Consider the following 17,233-nt stretch of genomic DNA (forward strand, 5'->3'; position numbering starts at 1 on the left):
CTATATCACTCTGATCTGGACTACATGACTTATTCCATTGAATTCCTTATGAAAAATCCTATGACTTGGTGTCTTCACTTGACTATTTCGGACATGAATTGAACAAGTTATAAAAACAGAAAGTTGACAGTACTTGGTACTATTATTTTGATTGACGAATGGACACTTTGGACTAAGATTTCCAATACTATGGAAAAATGACTACTGACTCTTTGACTACTAACTAATATTCTCTTACTACTTTTAATTTTCAGTACCTTTATTTTATCGCACATTTACTTTCAAGTTTAATTTACAGTACCTTTATTTTATTGCACATTTACTTTCAAGTTTAATTTGCAGTACCTTTATTTTATTGCACATTTACTTTCAAGTTTAATTTGCAGTACCTTTATTGCACAATTACTTTCAAGTTTAATTATAGATATATATATATATATATATATATATATATATTTATATTAATTTGTCCACACAATTTCAGTTATATTTACTTATTTGTGTTATATAATTATGCTACATATGTTTTCAGATGAGGTTATTCCTGAATATATGTATGTCTCTATATGTGTGTGTACATATACATATATTATGATCTATAATTTATAAAGATTGTATTTTGTGAATTTGATTATGTCTGAGAAGTACAATTGTGAAGCCGGGTGTTATCTACAACCCCGTGCTTAAGTGAATTACTGGTAAATGTGTTTTGGTGTTATGAGACGTTAAGCCTGGGCCCTAGTCCCTTCAGATAGTGCACTATTATACTCTTAGGAAGGTTGCTTACTTTGAGTATACATACTTGGGTATAGTACGTTGGACCCTGGTATGCTGCGGCTTACCCATGCTTTGGTATTATGGACCCTAGCATGTGGTTTCCCGTGCTTTGGTATTATGGACCCTAGCACGTGGATTTATGAATTGTTACCAATCAATCTGGCTTTCCCGTGACACGTGGATTTATGATTTGTTACCAGTTAATCCGAGAATTCACTAAAATGAAAAGTGTACTTATATTGTTTTGATCAAATATCTATCTGTGATATATTGTTAATATGTTATGGTGTTAAGTGAAAAGAGAATCGAGCATGCATTGTTTTGAGGTTATTTGCACCTATTATTGCTGCAGTATTTGTTTATTCGATAAAAGAGATGTGACTATGTGATATTATTATGAGTTTTACAAATATTGATATATGTGTCTGTTGTGTGTATACAAATACATACTTAAGATTTGGTGTGAACATATAAATGGTTCTCGGTACATTTTTACTTGGTTGTTCAGTTTTGATTTCTTATAAGACACATTAATATAAGAATGTAAGATGTACTTACTGGGTCTGTGTTACTCATGATGCTACACCTTCATGTTTTCAGGTAACGAGTAGATGCATGGGGAAAAAGGGAAGAACCTACTAGATAAAAGAATATTTTTCTACTACTATATATTTCAAGTGAATACCTGTACTGATTTGAATTTTGCTTAACTTTGGTTACGTAAATATTTTGACAATTTCGTTTTCTAATAAAAGTACAATTCAGGTATATCTATATATAGTCTTTTACTTTCTTTCAAAAAGGAAGTTTTATTTAGTTTGGCTCACATCCCAAATTCGGGTACCATATTTCAGTACAATATTGGTCTCAAGTTTGGGGGTGTGACAGAAATTTTATGAAATAACAGTTATACAACTACACAAAACCTAGACTCACTGGTATACGAGTCATCCAACGCAATATGGCAATATTATGATTTTTCCCACATGTGAATGAAGAATTCTAGTGGCTAAAATGTGTAAACCCAAACAACAGGAGAGGAAAGTTAAGTAATAATAGTCAAAAGAGTATTCCAATAACAATTTAAAACTATGGTCAGCTAGTCAATCATGAGCAAAAGACAATAGAAACCAAAATACAAGACAAGAACCGATTTCTTACCATTTTGGATGCCAGATTATTATTATTATTTTGGTCACTCCTTCAATCGTCAAGGAAGCCTCTCCACCCAAACTCTTCAAACATCTTTTGTTCATTTTCACGGTCTTTTTGTTGTCTCTCATAATCAAACCCTCCACCCTATGTATTCTCCTCCTCTCTCCTCTCCTCTTCATTTGAATTACTGGTGGTACCCGAATTGGAAGGCACACAGATCCCTGAGCGCACAGGTGGGAGAAGACTAAATAAGCCGACCATATTCCAAACCAGTCCCACCAAAGTACAGTAGTCCTCAAGGCCCAGACGAAAAGACCAATTTTGTAGAAGTGGAACTCACATATTGTGAATCTTCTTTTATGCAGGACTTGGTTCGATCCCATAGAATATAAACCTGTGGTGCTTGATGTGGATACTCGGCCAACCTTATTTGCATTCTGACCTTGTAATTATTGCCATGATAGGAAATGGGAATATAACCTATGATCAAAGGAATGGAAGTGCTCACATTAGTCTAATGTAGATGAACCGCCAACTCGGGAAAATCAGAAAGAAGGTCCTTGAGGGCTTTTCGGAGGTGTTCATCAGTATTTCTTTGGGTATGTTATCAGAGACAGAGTCAGTCAACTTTGAAGAATTTGAATTGTTGCAGCGCTTTACGAAGGGATGTCATGAACCAAAAGCACCAACTAGCTCAACAATTAGGTTGGCTAGTGGAGTGATTTTTCCACTTCTGAATGTAAGGAATGTAAACATTGCCACAAGGTCTAACCCACCGATGATTTGCTTGCAACACCTCATCATATTTGGCAAGTAGGTAGATATCCGGAGGTGCTCTCGGAAAATCAGGCGTTAACCACCATACTATGGCAATATTATGCTTTTTCCCACACTCCATCAAACCAGAAAACCCGATTAATGTCTTATTAGAACCATCTTTGTAACTAAACGGGTAAATTCCAACGCGAAAATCATATAATCCCAGATACAATAATTGATTCTTCACCATGCACAAATCAGAATACGGCAGCCTCTGTGCATTGTTAGCTAGCAGATCGCATATTGTCATAGCCCAATCCATTTTACTGTTCGAGAACGAAAAAATATTGAGACATTCCCAAAAACAACAAGAAAAAGACAACCAGGCCTAGAAACTATCACAGCAACTGTAAGCTGTAAACGAAAAAGCTAGCCTCATAGATATACAAGTCATCCGACAGAATGCTTCCTTTCGTTTTTTTTATATACTTTTTTTTTTTTGTTCAATAGAAAGTCTTTGCACACAAGCATAAGTATAGACTTTTTTTGTTTTTGATAAGAAACTATAAGTATAAACTTATAATCTGAAATTTTATGAATTAACATTGACAAAACTAACAAAAGCTAGCCTCGGAGGTATACGAGTTATCCGAAGCAATGCTTTATTTCGTTTCTTTATATACTCGTTTTGTTTTTCCAGTTCAATAGAAAATCTTTGCACACAAGCATAAGTGTGAACCTGTAATATGAAATTTTATGAAATAACAGTGATACAACTACACAAAACCTAGCCTCACTAGTATACGAGTCATCCAACGCAATGTTTCCTTTCATTTCTTTATATACTCGTTTTGTTTTTCCGTTTCTTATTTTTGGGTCGGTCCCCAAACCCTTTTTGCCTTCCCTTTCGTGAAGAAGTTGAATCTGCATTTTCCTCTACCTACAGATTTCTGATATTTCATAAACCTAAATAAATAAATTTACAAAACAAAATGAAAGAACTAAATCGGAATTGAATTTTAAATCTCATACACTTTTTTTGCTTGTTTGAATGGTCGGGACAACGATCAGGACAATGGGACGTGAGAGTGCACAAATTCAATTCATGACTGAGAATTGATCTTGACCTACCCTTGCTATACATTTACGTAGTAGTAATCATATCTTTTCTTAACAGGAAGAGTCGCGTGCTCTTTATATAGTAGTAATCCGTTCTTATTAGTAAGTTTTTATGTACAACTACTCCTATCCCTTTGTTTTAATCTTATCTGTTTATATATGAGTTGTGTTATTTATTTATTTTTTAATTTTAATCTTAAGAAACACCTCCACCCATAACAATCTTAAGATAGATTACAACCGTTTGTTATAGTAGTAATCCGTTCTTAATGTTCTATTAAGAAAATACAACCCCATTTGACACTATTCATCTAAATAGTAGGTTTTATAATCAAACCATCTCTAACCAATAGGTTGCAAAATTTACATCTCCAATTAGTTGGACAAATTGTGAAAAGAAAAAGATGAAAATTCGGGGAGGATTCTGGTTTTGTATTATTCTTTGGTAGTGGTGGGGGCATTGGAATTCCTTGCTTGCTCGTCCTCGGCTCTTGGCTTGATGATACCTTGTGCTTGATGGCGATGAAGAAATCTGTGATCGCAGGCCGGAACAGGAGCCATACCAGAAGTGCGAGGATTCCGGAGAAGAGGAAGATGAGTATGGTGATGAGAACAGCAATGTTTGCCATTTAGAAATAGAAGGGGAAAAGGAGGAGGAGGAATTGAAGGCAAATTCAAGGGTGGTGTTTGTTCATATTTGGATTCTTGGCATCAGTCAAGTTATATATTGGAGGAACCGATTCGTTTTTAAGTCTCTACTAGCTGCAACCACTCTTGAGATTAATTTCTAACTGCTACATCTATATTTTGTGAGGTTTTAGTTCCCGGATGACTAGACGGCTCTGAGTTTGCCGCAGAGAGCTAAACCACAGAGGCGGCTCTGTTGGAAAAAGATCGGAAAAGAGCCTAAAAATGGCAAACTGTCCTGGGTTCACCCACATCCAATCAGACCCCGCCACATCAGCCTCCATTTCTCTGCTATACTACCGGGTCCGCATTCATTCTTACTTTCATAATTGTATCGTTGTTATTCGTTAAATCATTTCTTTTAGAACTTGCATCATATTAGATCAATATGTGATCGCGGGCCGGAACAGGAGCCATGCCGAAAGTGCGATGATTTTGGTGAAGGGGAGGATGAGTATGGTGAGGAGAATAGCAAGGCTTGCCATTTCAAAACAGAAGGGGAAAAAGAGGAGGAGTAATCGAAGGCAAATTCAAGGGTGTTGTTGTTCGTAGTTGGATTGTTGGAATCAGTACAAGTTATATACTGGAGAAAACAGTTCGTTATATATTTTATTTTTTATTTTAATCTTAAGAAACACCTCCATCCATAACAATCTTAAGATAGATTACAACCAAGTGTTATAGTAGTAATCCGTTCTCCAGTTGAGGGTTGCAAAAAAATGTTCTATCTAAGAAAATGCAACCCAATTTAACACTATTGATCTAAATGGTAAGTTTTATAATCAAACCATCTCCAACCAATGAGTTGCAAAATTTAAATTTCCAATTGGTTGGACAAAATGTGAAAAGAAAAAGACGAAAAATTAAATCAGTTTGTAGATACTGCACATGGATGACCCGCCTTGACTTTGGTTTGGAAAGACAACAGTTCTATTTGATCGATGTTCCAAAATATGGAACTTCAGTTAATATTTTGGCACCTCAAAATAGAACTTTTATATTCTATTCCACCAGTTGGAGATGGGTTTGATAAAAAAAAAAGTTCTATAATTTAATATAGAATCACCAAAACAGCCTTGCCGTAGCCTCCATCTCCATCATATCCTTATCGTAGCCTCCATCTTCTTGAAGCATCTTGCGTCCTTGAGATTTTCAAAAGTGTAACCATGACTATCTCTACATTTTCTTCTCTTGTAATTCAAAACAGATTTTTGTTTTGTTTATTTGAATGTTTCAAATTCTTGTAAGATTAAATTTTGGATGTTAAAGATTGATTTTTAAATTCCATGAAGCATGTGACGTTTTAGGTTTTCAATATATGAATTGCGATTTCATCATATCATGGATTGATTGTTGATTTTGTGCTTCAATTTATCATTTATATGTTTTATATTCTTTGGTGCTCAACTTAGAATTGTGAGCATATAATTGTTTCTAGATTAAGATACTAGCATTATAGGTTTTAATTTGTAAGTAGAAAAGCCACCAGCAAGAACAATATCATTTATATGCATTATATATTAAGATACTGCAATAACTCTTGCACCTTCGGAATTCTAGAAGAGCCACCAGCAAGAACAATATCATCCACATTGCCAGCGTCCATGCAAGCATCACTCAAACACTTCTTCACAGGCTCCATACACTTTTTGAAGAAATTCATGTTCAATTGTTCAAATTTGGCTCGAGTAATAGTTGAATTGAAGTCAATACCATGATCCAAACAGTCGATGTCGATGTCAACTGAAGATGTGAATGACAGTCTCCTCTTTGCCTTCTCACATGCATTTTTAAACCTCGTAAGAGCTCTCGAGTTCCCGTTAACGTCCAAATCGTGCTTCCTCTTGAATTGCTCAGCACAATAGTTCACCATTTTGTTATCAAAGTCTTCACCTCCAAGGTGAGTGTCTCCTGCGGTGGCCATCACATCAAAGACGCCACCACCTATTACATCTATAGTACCACCACCTAAATCAAATATCATAACAGTTCTTTTGCTCTCCGAACCGGCTTTCTTGTTGAGGCCGTAAGCAATGGCTGCAGCAGTCGGTTCATTTATAATACCAATCACATTTAGGCCAGCCATTTTAGCAGCATTTTTGGTAGCCTGACGTTGTGAGTCATTAAAGTAAGCAGGGACAGTAATAACAACATTTTTTACACTTGATCCAAGATAGGCTTCAGCAACTTTTATGCATCTTTGATAGTACCATGGATGATATTTCTTCAGCAGCAAAGTGTTTCTCTTGGTCCTTGTCTTTCACAACAATAATGGGCTTGTCATTAGGACCTTCGATGACCTTGAATGGCCAAAGCTTCAAATCACTTTGAACACATGCATCACTAAATCTTCTACCTATCAATCGCTTTGCATCTGCAAATGGCAAATTTGTGGAACAGAATCAGGCATTTATGAAGCATAAGGCCGATGTCAAAGCAATACATACACGAGACAAACCGGCCAGTTCAATTAGCTTTGCCAAACAACAATGGTTGTTGGTTAGGAAAAAGAAGTCAGATGATTTTCATACCGATGTGCCAGCTTTTAACACTTTGAAAATACGAGTGCTACTTGAGGCACCTTTTTCTTTTCTTTTGCAAAACTATAGCTTAATAACATGGAGAATATCCACAATGTGTCTAGAGAAGTGTTAATGGCTTCTTTAGTATTAGCTGCAGGGCCTAAATCAATCTCCAAAAGCTTTAAATAACTTGGTTCCTAGGCTTTCCAAAGTTACGAAACCACAATACATGATAAGTCTAGTAATATCAAGAATTTGTTGAGGAAAGAAAAAGAGGTAAAAGAAAGCAGTTGCAGGAAATAATAATACAATTTATAGAAGGCCATTTAATTCTTCTTAAAAAAAATAAAAAAGAAAAGAAAGAAGAAGACCATTTAATTAGAATTTGATATATTTTTGGATATGAGATGAATAAGATTGATGATCGTACCAAAGACTGTATTGGCGGGGTTTTTGATGATCTGGTTAAGTTCTGCATCTCCTACCAATCGCTTAGTATCAGTGAAGGTAGCATAAGATGGAGTGGTTCTGTTGTCTTGATCGTTCACTATAATCTCAACACGATCTTGCTGCCACACTGCTACGCACGAGTAGGTTGTCCCCAAGTCAATTCCTATGGCATGACCCGCCATTGTTTCAAGAACTTTAAAGAAGAATCTATAAATCAAGATCGAAGAAAACTGGTTTTGTAACTATATAAATGGGAAGGCTTGAAAATCTCGAAAAGGCAACTCAGAAAATACCTGTAGATTCCATGCTTATCTTGTACACCAAGAAATTAAAATCTTAGGGGGGTGTATTCAATTGAGAGTTTGTAGGATTTTTTTGGACTTTAAAAGTCTGTGGGTATTCAATCAGGATTTTAAAAAGTCATTTAAAATCCCGATGTATTCAATCAAGATTTGAAAATATCCATCGAAATCTGGAGATATTCAAAACTCTAAAGATTCTCAAGGATTTTATTGAATGTTGGATTGTGGAGGATTTTTAGGGCCTAGGTATAAATACAAATCCATTGAGAAATCTGCTCGCCTCCATCAAGATTTTGACGTTCTCTCTTGCAGAAGATGAAGAGAAATCACTAGACGACCTGTGTAGACCTCTTTCAATTCTCTTCTCCGACCAACAAGGTACTTTTCTTGGCTTTTCTATTTCGACTTCATATTCAATATTTTTGGATCTTCTTGATACATTGTTGGAGTTATTTGAACCCTAGAGGTTGATTGCTGTCTATTTTGATCGATGGTTGAGTATGCATGTATTGTTCACCAAACAAGATGAAACAGTGGCTTATGAAAAATTCTATATATGAAAATGAGGCTTTGAATTGGTTTCCTTAGTTTTCCTTATAGATCTATTTTTATTTTTGTGCAAATAAGTTATGATCTAACATCACATATTCGGAAGAATTGTTATTGATGAGTAGTTCTTGCAATATATGTAGGTGCTTACCTCTATTTATATATATATATATGAGCCAACTTCTTGCCCCAGTAGAATTAATAGATAGTACGTCTGCCAATGGAAGTGTTCCGTACATGAAAAATGAAATCTTTATGAGAAAGAGATAGAAAGAACTTAACATTAATATTACTGTTACAAAATGTGGGTATACCAACTGACGTGTTTTGCATATTCATTGAGCTTTTGAATGTTTGTTTGATTTTATATTCAACCAGCTACGCATAGTAACTTGAGATTCTACTTCCTTTAGCACTTACCCAACTATTGTTTTCTAAGCGTCCTTTATTAAAGGTTGTTCATGTATTTTTCTTCAATCTGGGCTTGCATGTATATTTTGTCGTCCTCTATTGGTTTGCATTATATGTGTTGCTGTGTTTTTTAAAAACCGGAGATTGTAGTTAGTTTTTACTACTTGTAGAGTTTATTATCACTCGACAATCTGAATTCATGAGAAATGGACATTTACATGTATCTGATATTGGTATTTGACTCCATATATCATAGTTTACAATCTATGATGGGCAAAGCAACTTTCTCATAGTTATTTTGTTTCCCCCTATTTAGTGGACTGTTAAAGTCATTGAGGTTTTGATGATTTAGCTATTTTTTGTTGGAATGTCTTTACTGTGGCTAGTAACTGAAACTATAATTGAGTTTAGATTTATATATACATACTAATAAAAACTTTATTGTGTATAATCTAGTAATATTATCATGGGTGATTCACAACAAGATGCCAAAAAAAAGGGTGATTCAACAAAGTTTTAAAGGCCTTGAACACTATAGCACCACAAATGATGGTCAAACCTGGAGGTGTGCCCTCTAAAATTAGGGAAAGTACAAGGTTTTACCCTTATTTTAAGGTATGTTTTTTTTTTAATAATGATTTATAGTATGTTTAAACCTAATTTTCTTTTTATAATTTTTTTCATTATATGACTTAGGAAATTTTGTAATTTTCTCTTATTGAATATTGGCTTTATTTTAAGATTGCATTGGTGCTATTGATGGGTTACTTACTTGTCGACCTTTTACCATGGCTGGAATATGGGTTTCATCAATAGCACCAATGCAATCCTAAAATAAAGCCAATATTCAATAAGAGATTTTGAATATTTTTTTAGGAAAATATTTTCTCGTGGATTGTGGATTTGCTAATCGACGCCAATTTTTAGCTCCACTACGAGGTGTCCGATATCATCTGAAAGATTTTGGTGGTCAAGGTCGCCACCCCAGGAATGCAAGTGAGTTGTTTAATCTCCGCCATGCATCATTGAGGAATGTGATTGAAATGATATTTGGTATCTTTAAATCACGGTTCACAATTTTCAAAATCACACCTCCCTTCCCATTTGAGACACAAGCGGAGTTAGTGTTAGCTTGTGCTGGACTACATAACTTTCTTCGCAAAGAATGTCGCTCCGATGAATTTCCCGTTGAACCAGAAGATGATCAGTCTTCATCATATCTAGACATGGAAGATGAAAATCTTGAACTACTTTCTCAAAGCCAACAACAACAAAGAGCGGAAGCTAATGCTTGGAGAATTAGCATTGCTGATGCTATGTGGAATGATAGGCCGCGGAATGATGATATTAATGGAAATCAAGAGGATAACAATGAGGATCAAGACAATGACAATGAGAATAATGAGGAACACATAAATGATGAGAATCAGGAGGTTTACGATGATAATGAGGTTGGAATGGAGGAGTATGCATCATTCTAATGTACTTCTATAATTGGCTTTGCATTTTCTGTTTTGATTTCTTTTGCACTTTCTATGAATAATTCATATAAGATAATATGGAGTTGGACATTTCTTTTGATTCAATAATAGTTCCTTATGTCATTGTATTAGAGCATTTTGTTTCAATTCAAAATTTTATTCTATTGTTTGTGTTTTGGCCAATTTTTTCTTTTATTTATTGCTCTTACAACAATCTATGGACTTATAGAATCCAAACAAATACTGATAAATCAATCTAATAAAATCTGTTAAACTCCATGTGGAATTAAAAGAATCCATGGAATTAGCAGAATCCATGGATTATTAAAAGTCGTATTTGTAATAGTCATGCTTAGGTTACTCTCTCTGAGAGGTAGGTGGAGGCCGTGGCCTCATGGCGGCGGATCTGCAAATTGGGCTAGAGGAGATGGAATTTCCCGCTCGTCTAGCCGTTGGGAGATTGAGGGTTGCGAGGATCCCCGTAGTCAGCTTCTCAAAATTGGGGGCGGTGGTGTGCCTGCGTTGCGGGGATTTTCTCGTGGCGGATATGATGGATTCGGGTCACTCTGGATCGAGGTTGGTTGGATGGGAACGAAACCAGTGACTGGTACTGTTCGATGGGCTGCGCAGTGGAGCGTCGGGCGGCGATCTTCTTCAGGTGTTCATGCTTTGCCGAGTGGCTGGGGGCTGTCGGCGGATGGTGACATCGATGATGATGGCAGTGTCAGGCTAGCAGTGGAGCCACCGATCCGTGCCAGAGTGGCACTGACTGCAGTTGGGAGTAATGAAGATGGCGGTGGGCAGTGGTGGAAGACCTCCTCAGCCAGCGTTGTCGACCGGAGGCGGACTGGTACTCCGTTGTGCTGGGTTTGGGTGTCCATGGGTTTGGGTGGCCTTAGGAAGTCCAGTTGGGCTTTGAACCCTTCTGGGTCTAGTGCTAGGGCTCCCCTTGCTTTTGGGCCTCTGTCTGGCACATGGGGTAGTTGGGCTGCTGGGCTAGTTTATTTTACTTTTTCCTATTTTCATGTAAGAATTCATTCTCCTATGGGGAATGAATTCGTAGGTTCTCTCTGAGTTTTGTCGCCAAAAATACTCGGAATGTCTTGGCCCTTTGATTTTCTAGGACATTTTTGGGTAGATTTTGGCTGAGCTTCATGGTCTTTAAAAAGGTTGAATTACTTAGGTAGTGACTCTTTTGACAGTCCCACCGGGATGAGTCATTATGTGTAATTTCGCTGATCAATGCAATGAGTTGACAATTCTCTCAAAAAAAAAAAAATTGGATTATTAAAAGTCAGCCAGAATCTTTTAAAATCTGAATTGAATACACCCCCCTTAGACAATCTGTTAGACTTGCAATATCTTATTTCGTAGGATTTTTGATAGGGCCCAAATAGTTGAACAAGCCACCATGCCTCATCATTTGATAACCTGCTTTCTTTGTAAGATGAGAATACTCATGTCTGCTGTGCAATATATTGTTTACTTCAAAATGACTCAATGTTTCACTTGTATGTTTCTAGTAGTAAATGCAGCAGCTAAGCTGCGCTGAAGGAATGGGTTATTAATTAAATCAAAGATGTGCAGACAGACCTCTCTCATTCTAATCGAAAATAAAATTAAGAAACAAAATTCACTGTCACTTAATCATTTATTCATTAGGATCGAAAGCAATCAGCTGAGCAAGTCTACATTCTTTTGCGAACTTCATAGAAGTAGCCCAGGATCACAACAGCAGCACAAATTGCAACTCCAACTGCACCTTGTGCCAGTATGGTGCTACCCCTTGCAACAATCTTGGAGGAACTTGTAGTAAACCCAAGCTCAGAGAGTTTCTTATGTGATTCAGCATAATCTCTGAAAAATGCCTCCTCATCCTGCCATATGCCAAATTTTAGAAAAGGTGAAACGAGAAGGCATATCAAATAGAAACATATCACAATCAGAACAGTATTTCCCATCTCTTATCCTAATTTCTTTCCCTGCCGTGAATCCCTTTCAAAGTAAACTCACTCCTCATCCACGTCCCATGGGTATTTTGATACCCCATCCTTACATGGGTGACCTCCTTTCTTTTCCATATAAACATGGACATTTAGAACAGTAATTGATCTATTCGATGTGAGTTCTAAACGAATAATCAAATAAAAGCATTACCAAACTTAACGAATAACAATGATACCATTATAAAGTAAGAACGATGGAGACTAGACAGCACAGGTCACCAATCATCCTCATCTCCATCAGCAAATCACCCATTTTGGGCAGGGCCTAGAACCCACCAATGCCCATCCCTAGCTAAAATAATTCAATTCATTCAACCAAGAACCAGATTGGGAGAATGATATTATTCACTCCAAATGGTTCCCAAAATAACCTTAGTGATAGCAAGTGCGAAATTTAACCAAATTAGCCTCATCTTAGAAGTGGCACAGTCACCTGAAGAGTTGGTCCATTTGCATAGTACAGCAAGTCTAATCCAGTATTAATTACAATCACCAGCAAAGTCCATTATAAAATTGATTACACTAAGTAGCAGATCATCAAGTTTATCTCAATGCAGAAGTCACAGGGACTTCCATTTCAAAAAAAAAAAAAGTCGCAGGGACTTCATAAACTTAGATCACAAGCAATAATAAAAGAAAGCTATTATACTCGAGTGGGCTCCATTCCTAGTTCATAAGAACAAAAGCTCTTAATCCAGACCAAAACTTGTTCCTGTGGGATTGTTTACAATTTACCAGGGGATAACAAAAAGTAAGCCATCATATATAAACAGCTCAATCAAACTCTACCAATTTCCAAGTGGTTCGCAGGTTAGGGTTGACCAGATTATGCGCCAAGGGAACATCGGTGAGGCACATTTGATAATGTTGTAAAGGTAGCACCAACTTCTATGCAATAGTAAAAGTAGTTCTAAAAGTTCCAATACTGTTAATCAAGCAGGCTGTGCTATACAACACTTTCCAGCAGTAAAATAGAACTAAACAAGCTCAAATTACCTTTGCATATAGCTCAACATATTTATGGAACTCAGCATCATCTAACAGAGCTGTATCTGAAGAGAGTTTCAGCAATCCCTCTGATTCCCCTTTCAGCAATTCTCTGGTATCAACAATGAGTACACATGCATTCAAAATTTCAGACCAAAATGGAAAGAGTACAAATGCATGCAAAATAATATGAAATTATGAAATTTTCACCGTCATGTTTAAGTCTTACATGAAGTATGAGTTATCAAACTTCAGGGGTTCCTGAGTCCAAGGACCATCAAAACCAGACCATAAAAGATTAACACAGAATGAGCATGTGGTCTATCAAATACCAAAGAAAAGCCATAAAGAGAAACAGAAGGAAGATTTACCAGCGCCCGAGAGAGTGCAACAATATCCTTGTCAGATAACCCCATTTGATAGAAGATGTCCCTCAGATGTGTGCACCTATAATTGGAACCCAATCAACAGAAAAAGAATTCAACATCCAAATTTCTTAACTGAAATTGCACAAGCAACGCAAACAAACAGGCATCTTCACCCAAGCATCTAGCATTCTTAAGTACATAAACAAAGCTAGGAGATAAGGTGCCCTGGATGGGAGGCGTGGGGAGGTGATGGTTGAGTTCAACATGGGAGCAAGCAGCTTCCAGAAATGCCATGGGTTAACAGGACACAATGCATCCCAGAGCTTCAAAAATAATTCCCATAACTTGTAAGTATATTTCAGAGTATATTTGAAGAAAAGCTTTACGTCCTAGTTTCTCAAAGAACATCACAGTGTTTTGACAACAAGGAATAAATAAAATCAGGAAAAAAAATTGGAAAGCCTGAGTTGTTATTGTTGTAATGCAACAACAGCATTTTGACGCCTAGTACTAAGCGATGTAAAGAAACTGTCCACAACTACAAATCAATGACAGTATAGTTGCATTAAAAGACCACCATATGTAGGACTGTGGACATGCATATAGGTGACATGTGACTTGGATCACATCAGTCTCCCCGTGCATCATTTTTTTTCCTTCACAACTTCACCTCTAAACTACATAAAAGAAGACCTCAATACCGAATCCACCCCATCACGCTAAATGCAAACTTTGATCTATCGCATAGAAACTCAACCTATGTATACAGAGCAGAAATTGGAGGAAAATAATGGGTTAGGTTGACATGATTGAGATGGCAAAATAAGATCTGAAATGCTCTCTTCTTTGTTCTCTTCATCTTGCACTACAACAACAGGAAACGGAATGCTAATATATTACAGAAATGTTACTACGAACTGCTCATCTAGCATAACTAGGAATTTCCAAAACCTCCTGAAAATGGATAACATTTACGAATCTATGCTAGCATAAAGCAAACCGGACGACCAATGTATTTGCAAGGTTGTATAAAACTTGCAAAAAGTATCTAAGGTATTGCAACAGACCTTTTTTAGCATCTGGAAATCGTCCATCCTTGGGAGAAATTTTTGAATCCTAAGCTTAACAACAAACCGCTTAGATAGAAACATTTGGCAAGCAATTATGAAGAAACTAGCAACTTTCTTGAAATAAGAAAGAAGTGACCAGTACATACCTTCCTGCCAGGAGTAAAATCAATGGTGAGGGCTCCAAGTGACCAGCATATTCTCCAGTGACCTCAACAGCAACAACACCAGCAAGCTAAAAATAAAGTAATTTTCTCATTTAATAGCTTCATTGAAGAGTGCATGCTATGTCCAAGAAATTTAAGGAAAATACTTGTATTATCATTTGCAAAGGCCAAAGCCACTTTTGTAAAACTATAATCACCTGGTATAAGTCTGCATAAATCCTTATATGCTTAGACTTCAGTTCCTCTGACATCAGAAAGAGCTGAAATTATTAGGCATGACTCACAAATGCATCAATGTAATTAATAATTATACTATCTTATATATAATAGCCAGAAGCATAGAAAGTTTTACAGTGTTGTTACAAATATTACCAAATGTATGGCACCTTGGAGGCAACAGAATATTCAACATTTGACAACCAAAATAGAGACATGCTTATGTTACTATCATTCCCCTGTACAGATTCTTTTTACAAATGAGGGTCTAAAGCTAACCAAACTAAGCAAACTCCTCTGGTCTCCTCGTAATAAAACTTTCCTAGTTTTGGTACCCATTTCAATGTAGAAAACAGCTTTTCCCTTTTGATTAATTTCCTATGATATTAGGGGATGCTGGACTTCAATCCAGGTCCTCAAGATGGCCACCATCTACTATCACCAACCAAACCATGTTTTAGGGATTTAACCAGAGCCAGGTTCTCACATAAATAACACAAAGAAGGTGATCTAAGAAGAATGCCAACCATCAGGAATAAAAATTCTTAGGCAAATCATACCATTTTCCAAAGGAAAGTGCTAATCTGATGTAAGAAGAAGAATACAGAAAGAAAGAAAACTGTTGAACAAGCCAGTAAGCCTCATCATTCGCTAACCAACTTTCTTTGTAGGATGTCATATTGTGTCATTATAAGTACTTGAGTCAGCTGTGCAATATATATTGTTTACTTCACAATGACTCAAAGTTTCACTTGTATGTTTCTAGTATGAATCCCATTTCAAGGTAAACTCACTCCTCATCCATATCCCCTTTTCCATATAAACATGGAGATGTGGAACAGTTATTGATCTAATATGATGCAACTTTTAATAATCTAACAAATAACAACGATAGAATTGTGAGAGTAGGAATGAATGCAGACCCGTTACTATAGCAGAGAGATGCAGAGAGATGGAGGCTGATGTGGCGGGCTCTGATTGGATGTGGGTGTTTGCCATTTTTAGGCTCTGTTCCGATCTCTTTTCGAACAGAGCCGCCTCTCTGGTTTAGCTCTCTGCGGCAAACTCAGACCCCGGGAACTAAAACCTCACAAGATATGGAAGTAGCCGTTAGAAATTAATCTCGAGACTTAAAAACGAATCGGTTCCTCCTCCAGTATATATATAACTTGACACTTGACTGATGAATCCAACTACGAACAAACACCAACCTTGAATTTGTCTTCCATTCCTCCTCCTCCTCCTTTTTCCCCTTCTGTTTTGTTTTTTCCCCTTCTGTTTTGTTTCTAAATGGCAAGCATTGCTGCTCTCCTCACCATACTCATCTTCCTCGTCTCCGGAATTCTCGCACTTCTGGCATGGCACCTGTTCCGGCCCGCGATCAAAGATTTCATCACCGCCATCAAGCACAAGATATCATCAACCCAAGAGCCGACGACGATCAATCAAGGAATTCCATTGCCCCCACCACTACCAAAGAATAATACACCACCACCAGAATCCTCCCCGAATTCGGCCTCAACACCTCCACCAACCATCGTTCCAGAATCCCCTCCTCCTGCAGCAGATGTGGCCGCGCCGTTCTTGCTCCGGTCCTCGGCGTTCCCGACCACTGCCTTCTGCAGCAGATGTGGCCGCGGCGTTCTTCTTCCGGTCCTCGGCGGTTCCGACCACTGCCTCATCTGCCAACACACTCCGCCGTCTCCTGCTCAGTGATCGGGTCCATCAATCTTCCGAAGGGAATCACGTGGATGCTCTATATGAACTGTTGTTTGTTATGTAGAAGCAGAACTAATCCTATTAGCAAGTTTAGTTCTTAGAAGTTAGAACTAATCATATCCAAGTTTGTTATTAGAACCAATCCTATCCCAATCCTATCCGTCTATCTTAATCTTAGCCGTCTATCTTAATCTTGAGTTTTGTTATTTGTTGTGAGTTTATTTTAATCCTAGCCGTTTATCCTTAATCTTGAGTTGTATTGAAAGTTGAAACACAAAGGTTATGCTCCACTAATCTGAGAATATACACTGAACTAAGGCAAAACCAACAAAACAACATTAACAGGCTTGACAAGAAATGCTACATTTTGGCACATGTAATTAAATTGCCGCTCCTTTATTTTTTATTTTTTGAAAATTAAATTTCATTAAAACAAATCAACGAGTACACTCGTTTAGAATGACATCCAGTAAAAAGTCGGGAGCAGAACC

The 17,233-nt window shown here is 37.0% G+C and overlaps 2 protein-coding genes and 1 pseudogene across 2 annotated transcripts; 1 reads left to right on the top strand and 2 right to left on the bottom strand.

Annotated features, from left to right (window-relative positions):
* Positions 1-5,984: 5,984 nt before the first annotated feature.
* LOC133740896 (heat shock cognate 70 kDa protein-like) lies at positions 5,985-8,093 on the bottom strand (annotated as a pseudogene).
* Positions 8,094-9,511: 1,418 nt separating this feature from the next.
* LOC133735684 (uncharacterized) lies at positions 9,512-10,343 on the top strand. Its single transcript, XM_062163078.1, has one exon. It carries the CDS (start codon positions 9,775-9,777, stop codon positions 10,210-10,212), a length of 438 nt encoding a protein of 145 aa, XP_062019062.1. The 5' UTR covers positions 9,512-9,774; the 3' UTR covers positions 10,213-10,343.
* Positions 10,344-11,647: 1,304 nt separating this feature from the next.
* Positions 11,648-16,851, bottom strand: LOC133740835 (L-ascorbate peroxidase 3-like). The gene is made up of 8 exons (XM_062168771.1): positions 16,235-16,851; positions 15,947-16,103; positions 15,005-15,051; positions 14,790-14,875; positions 13,577-13,652; positions 13,435-13,466; positions 13,215-13,317; positions 11,648-12,089 (listed from the first exon to the last, which is right to left on the bottom strand). The coding sequence occupies exons 2-8, from the start codon at positions 16,020-16,022 to the stop codon at positions 11,901-11,903; spliced, it is 609 nt and encodes a 202-aa protein (XP_062024755.1). The 5' UTR covers positions 16,023-16,103; positions 16,235-16,851; the 3' UTR covers positions 11,648-11,900.
* Between the last annotated feature and the right edge of the window lie 382 nt (positions 16,852-17,233).

Source organism: Rosa rugosa, chromosome 3, assembly GCF_958449725.1.
Source record: "Rosa rugosa chromosome 3, drRosRugo1.1, whole genome shotgun sequence".
Classification (NCBI taxonomy): domain Eukaryota; kingdom Viridiplantae; phylum Streptophyta; class Magnoliopsida; order Rosales; family Rosaceae; genus Rosa; species Rosa rugosa.

Excerpts from the sequence above, each read along its gene's own strand:
- LOC133735684 (XM_062163078.1), top strand. The coding sequence starts at position 9,775 with ATGATATTTGGTATCTTTAAATCACGGTTCACAATTTTCAAAATCACA.
- LOC133740835 (XM_062168771.1), bottom strand. The coding sequence starts at position 16,022 with ATGGCAAACACCCACATCCAATCAGAGCCCGCCACATCAGCCTCCATC. Across the intron at positions 14,876-15,004 it reads TTTATGCAGACTTATACCAG|CTTGCTGGTGTTGTTGCTGT; the intron begins GTGATTATAGTT and ends CTTTATTTTTAG. Across the intron at positions 12,090-13,214 it reads ATGTTGAGCTATATGCAAAG|GATGAGGAGGCATTTTTCAG; the intron begins GTAATTTGAGCT and ends GGCATATGGCAG.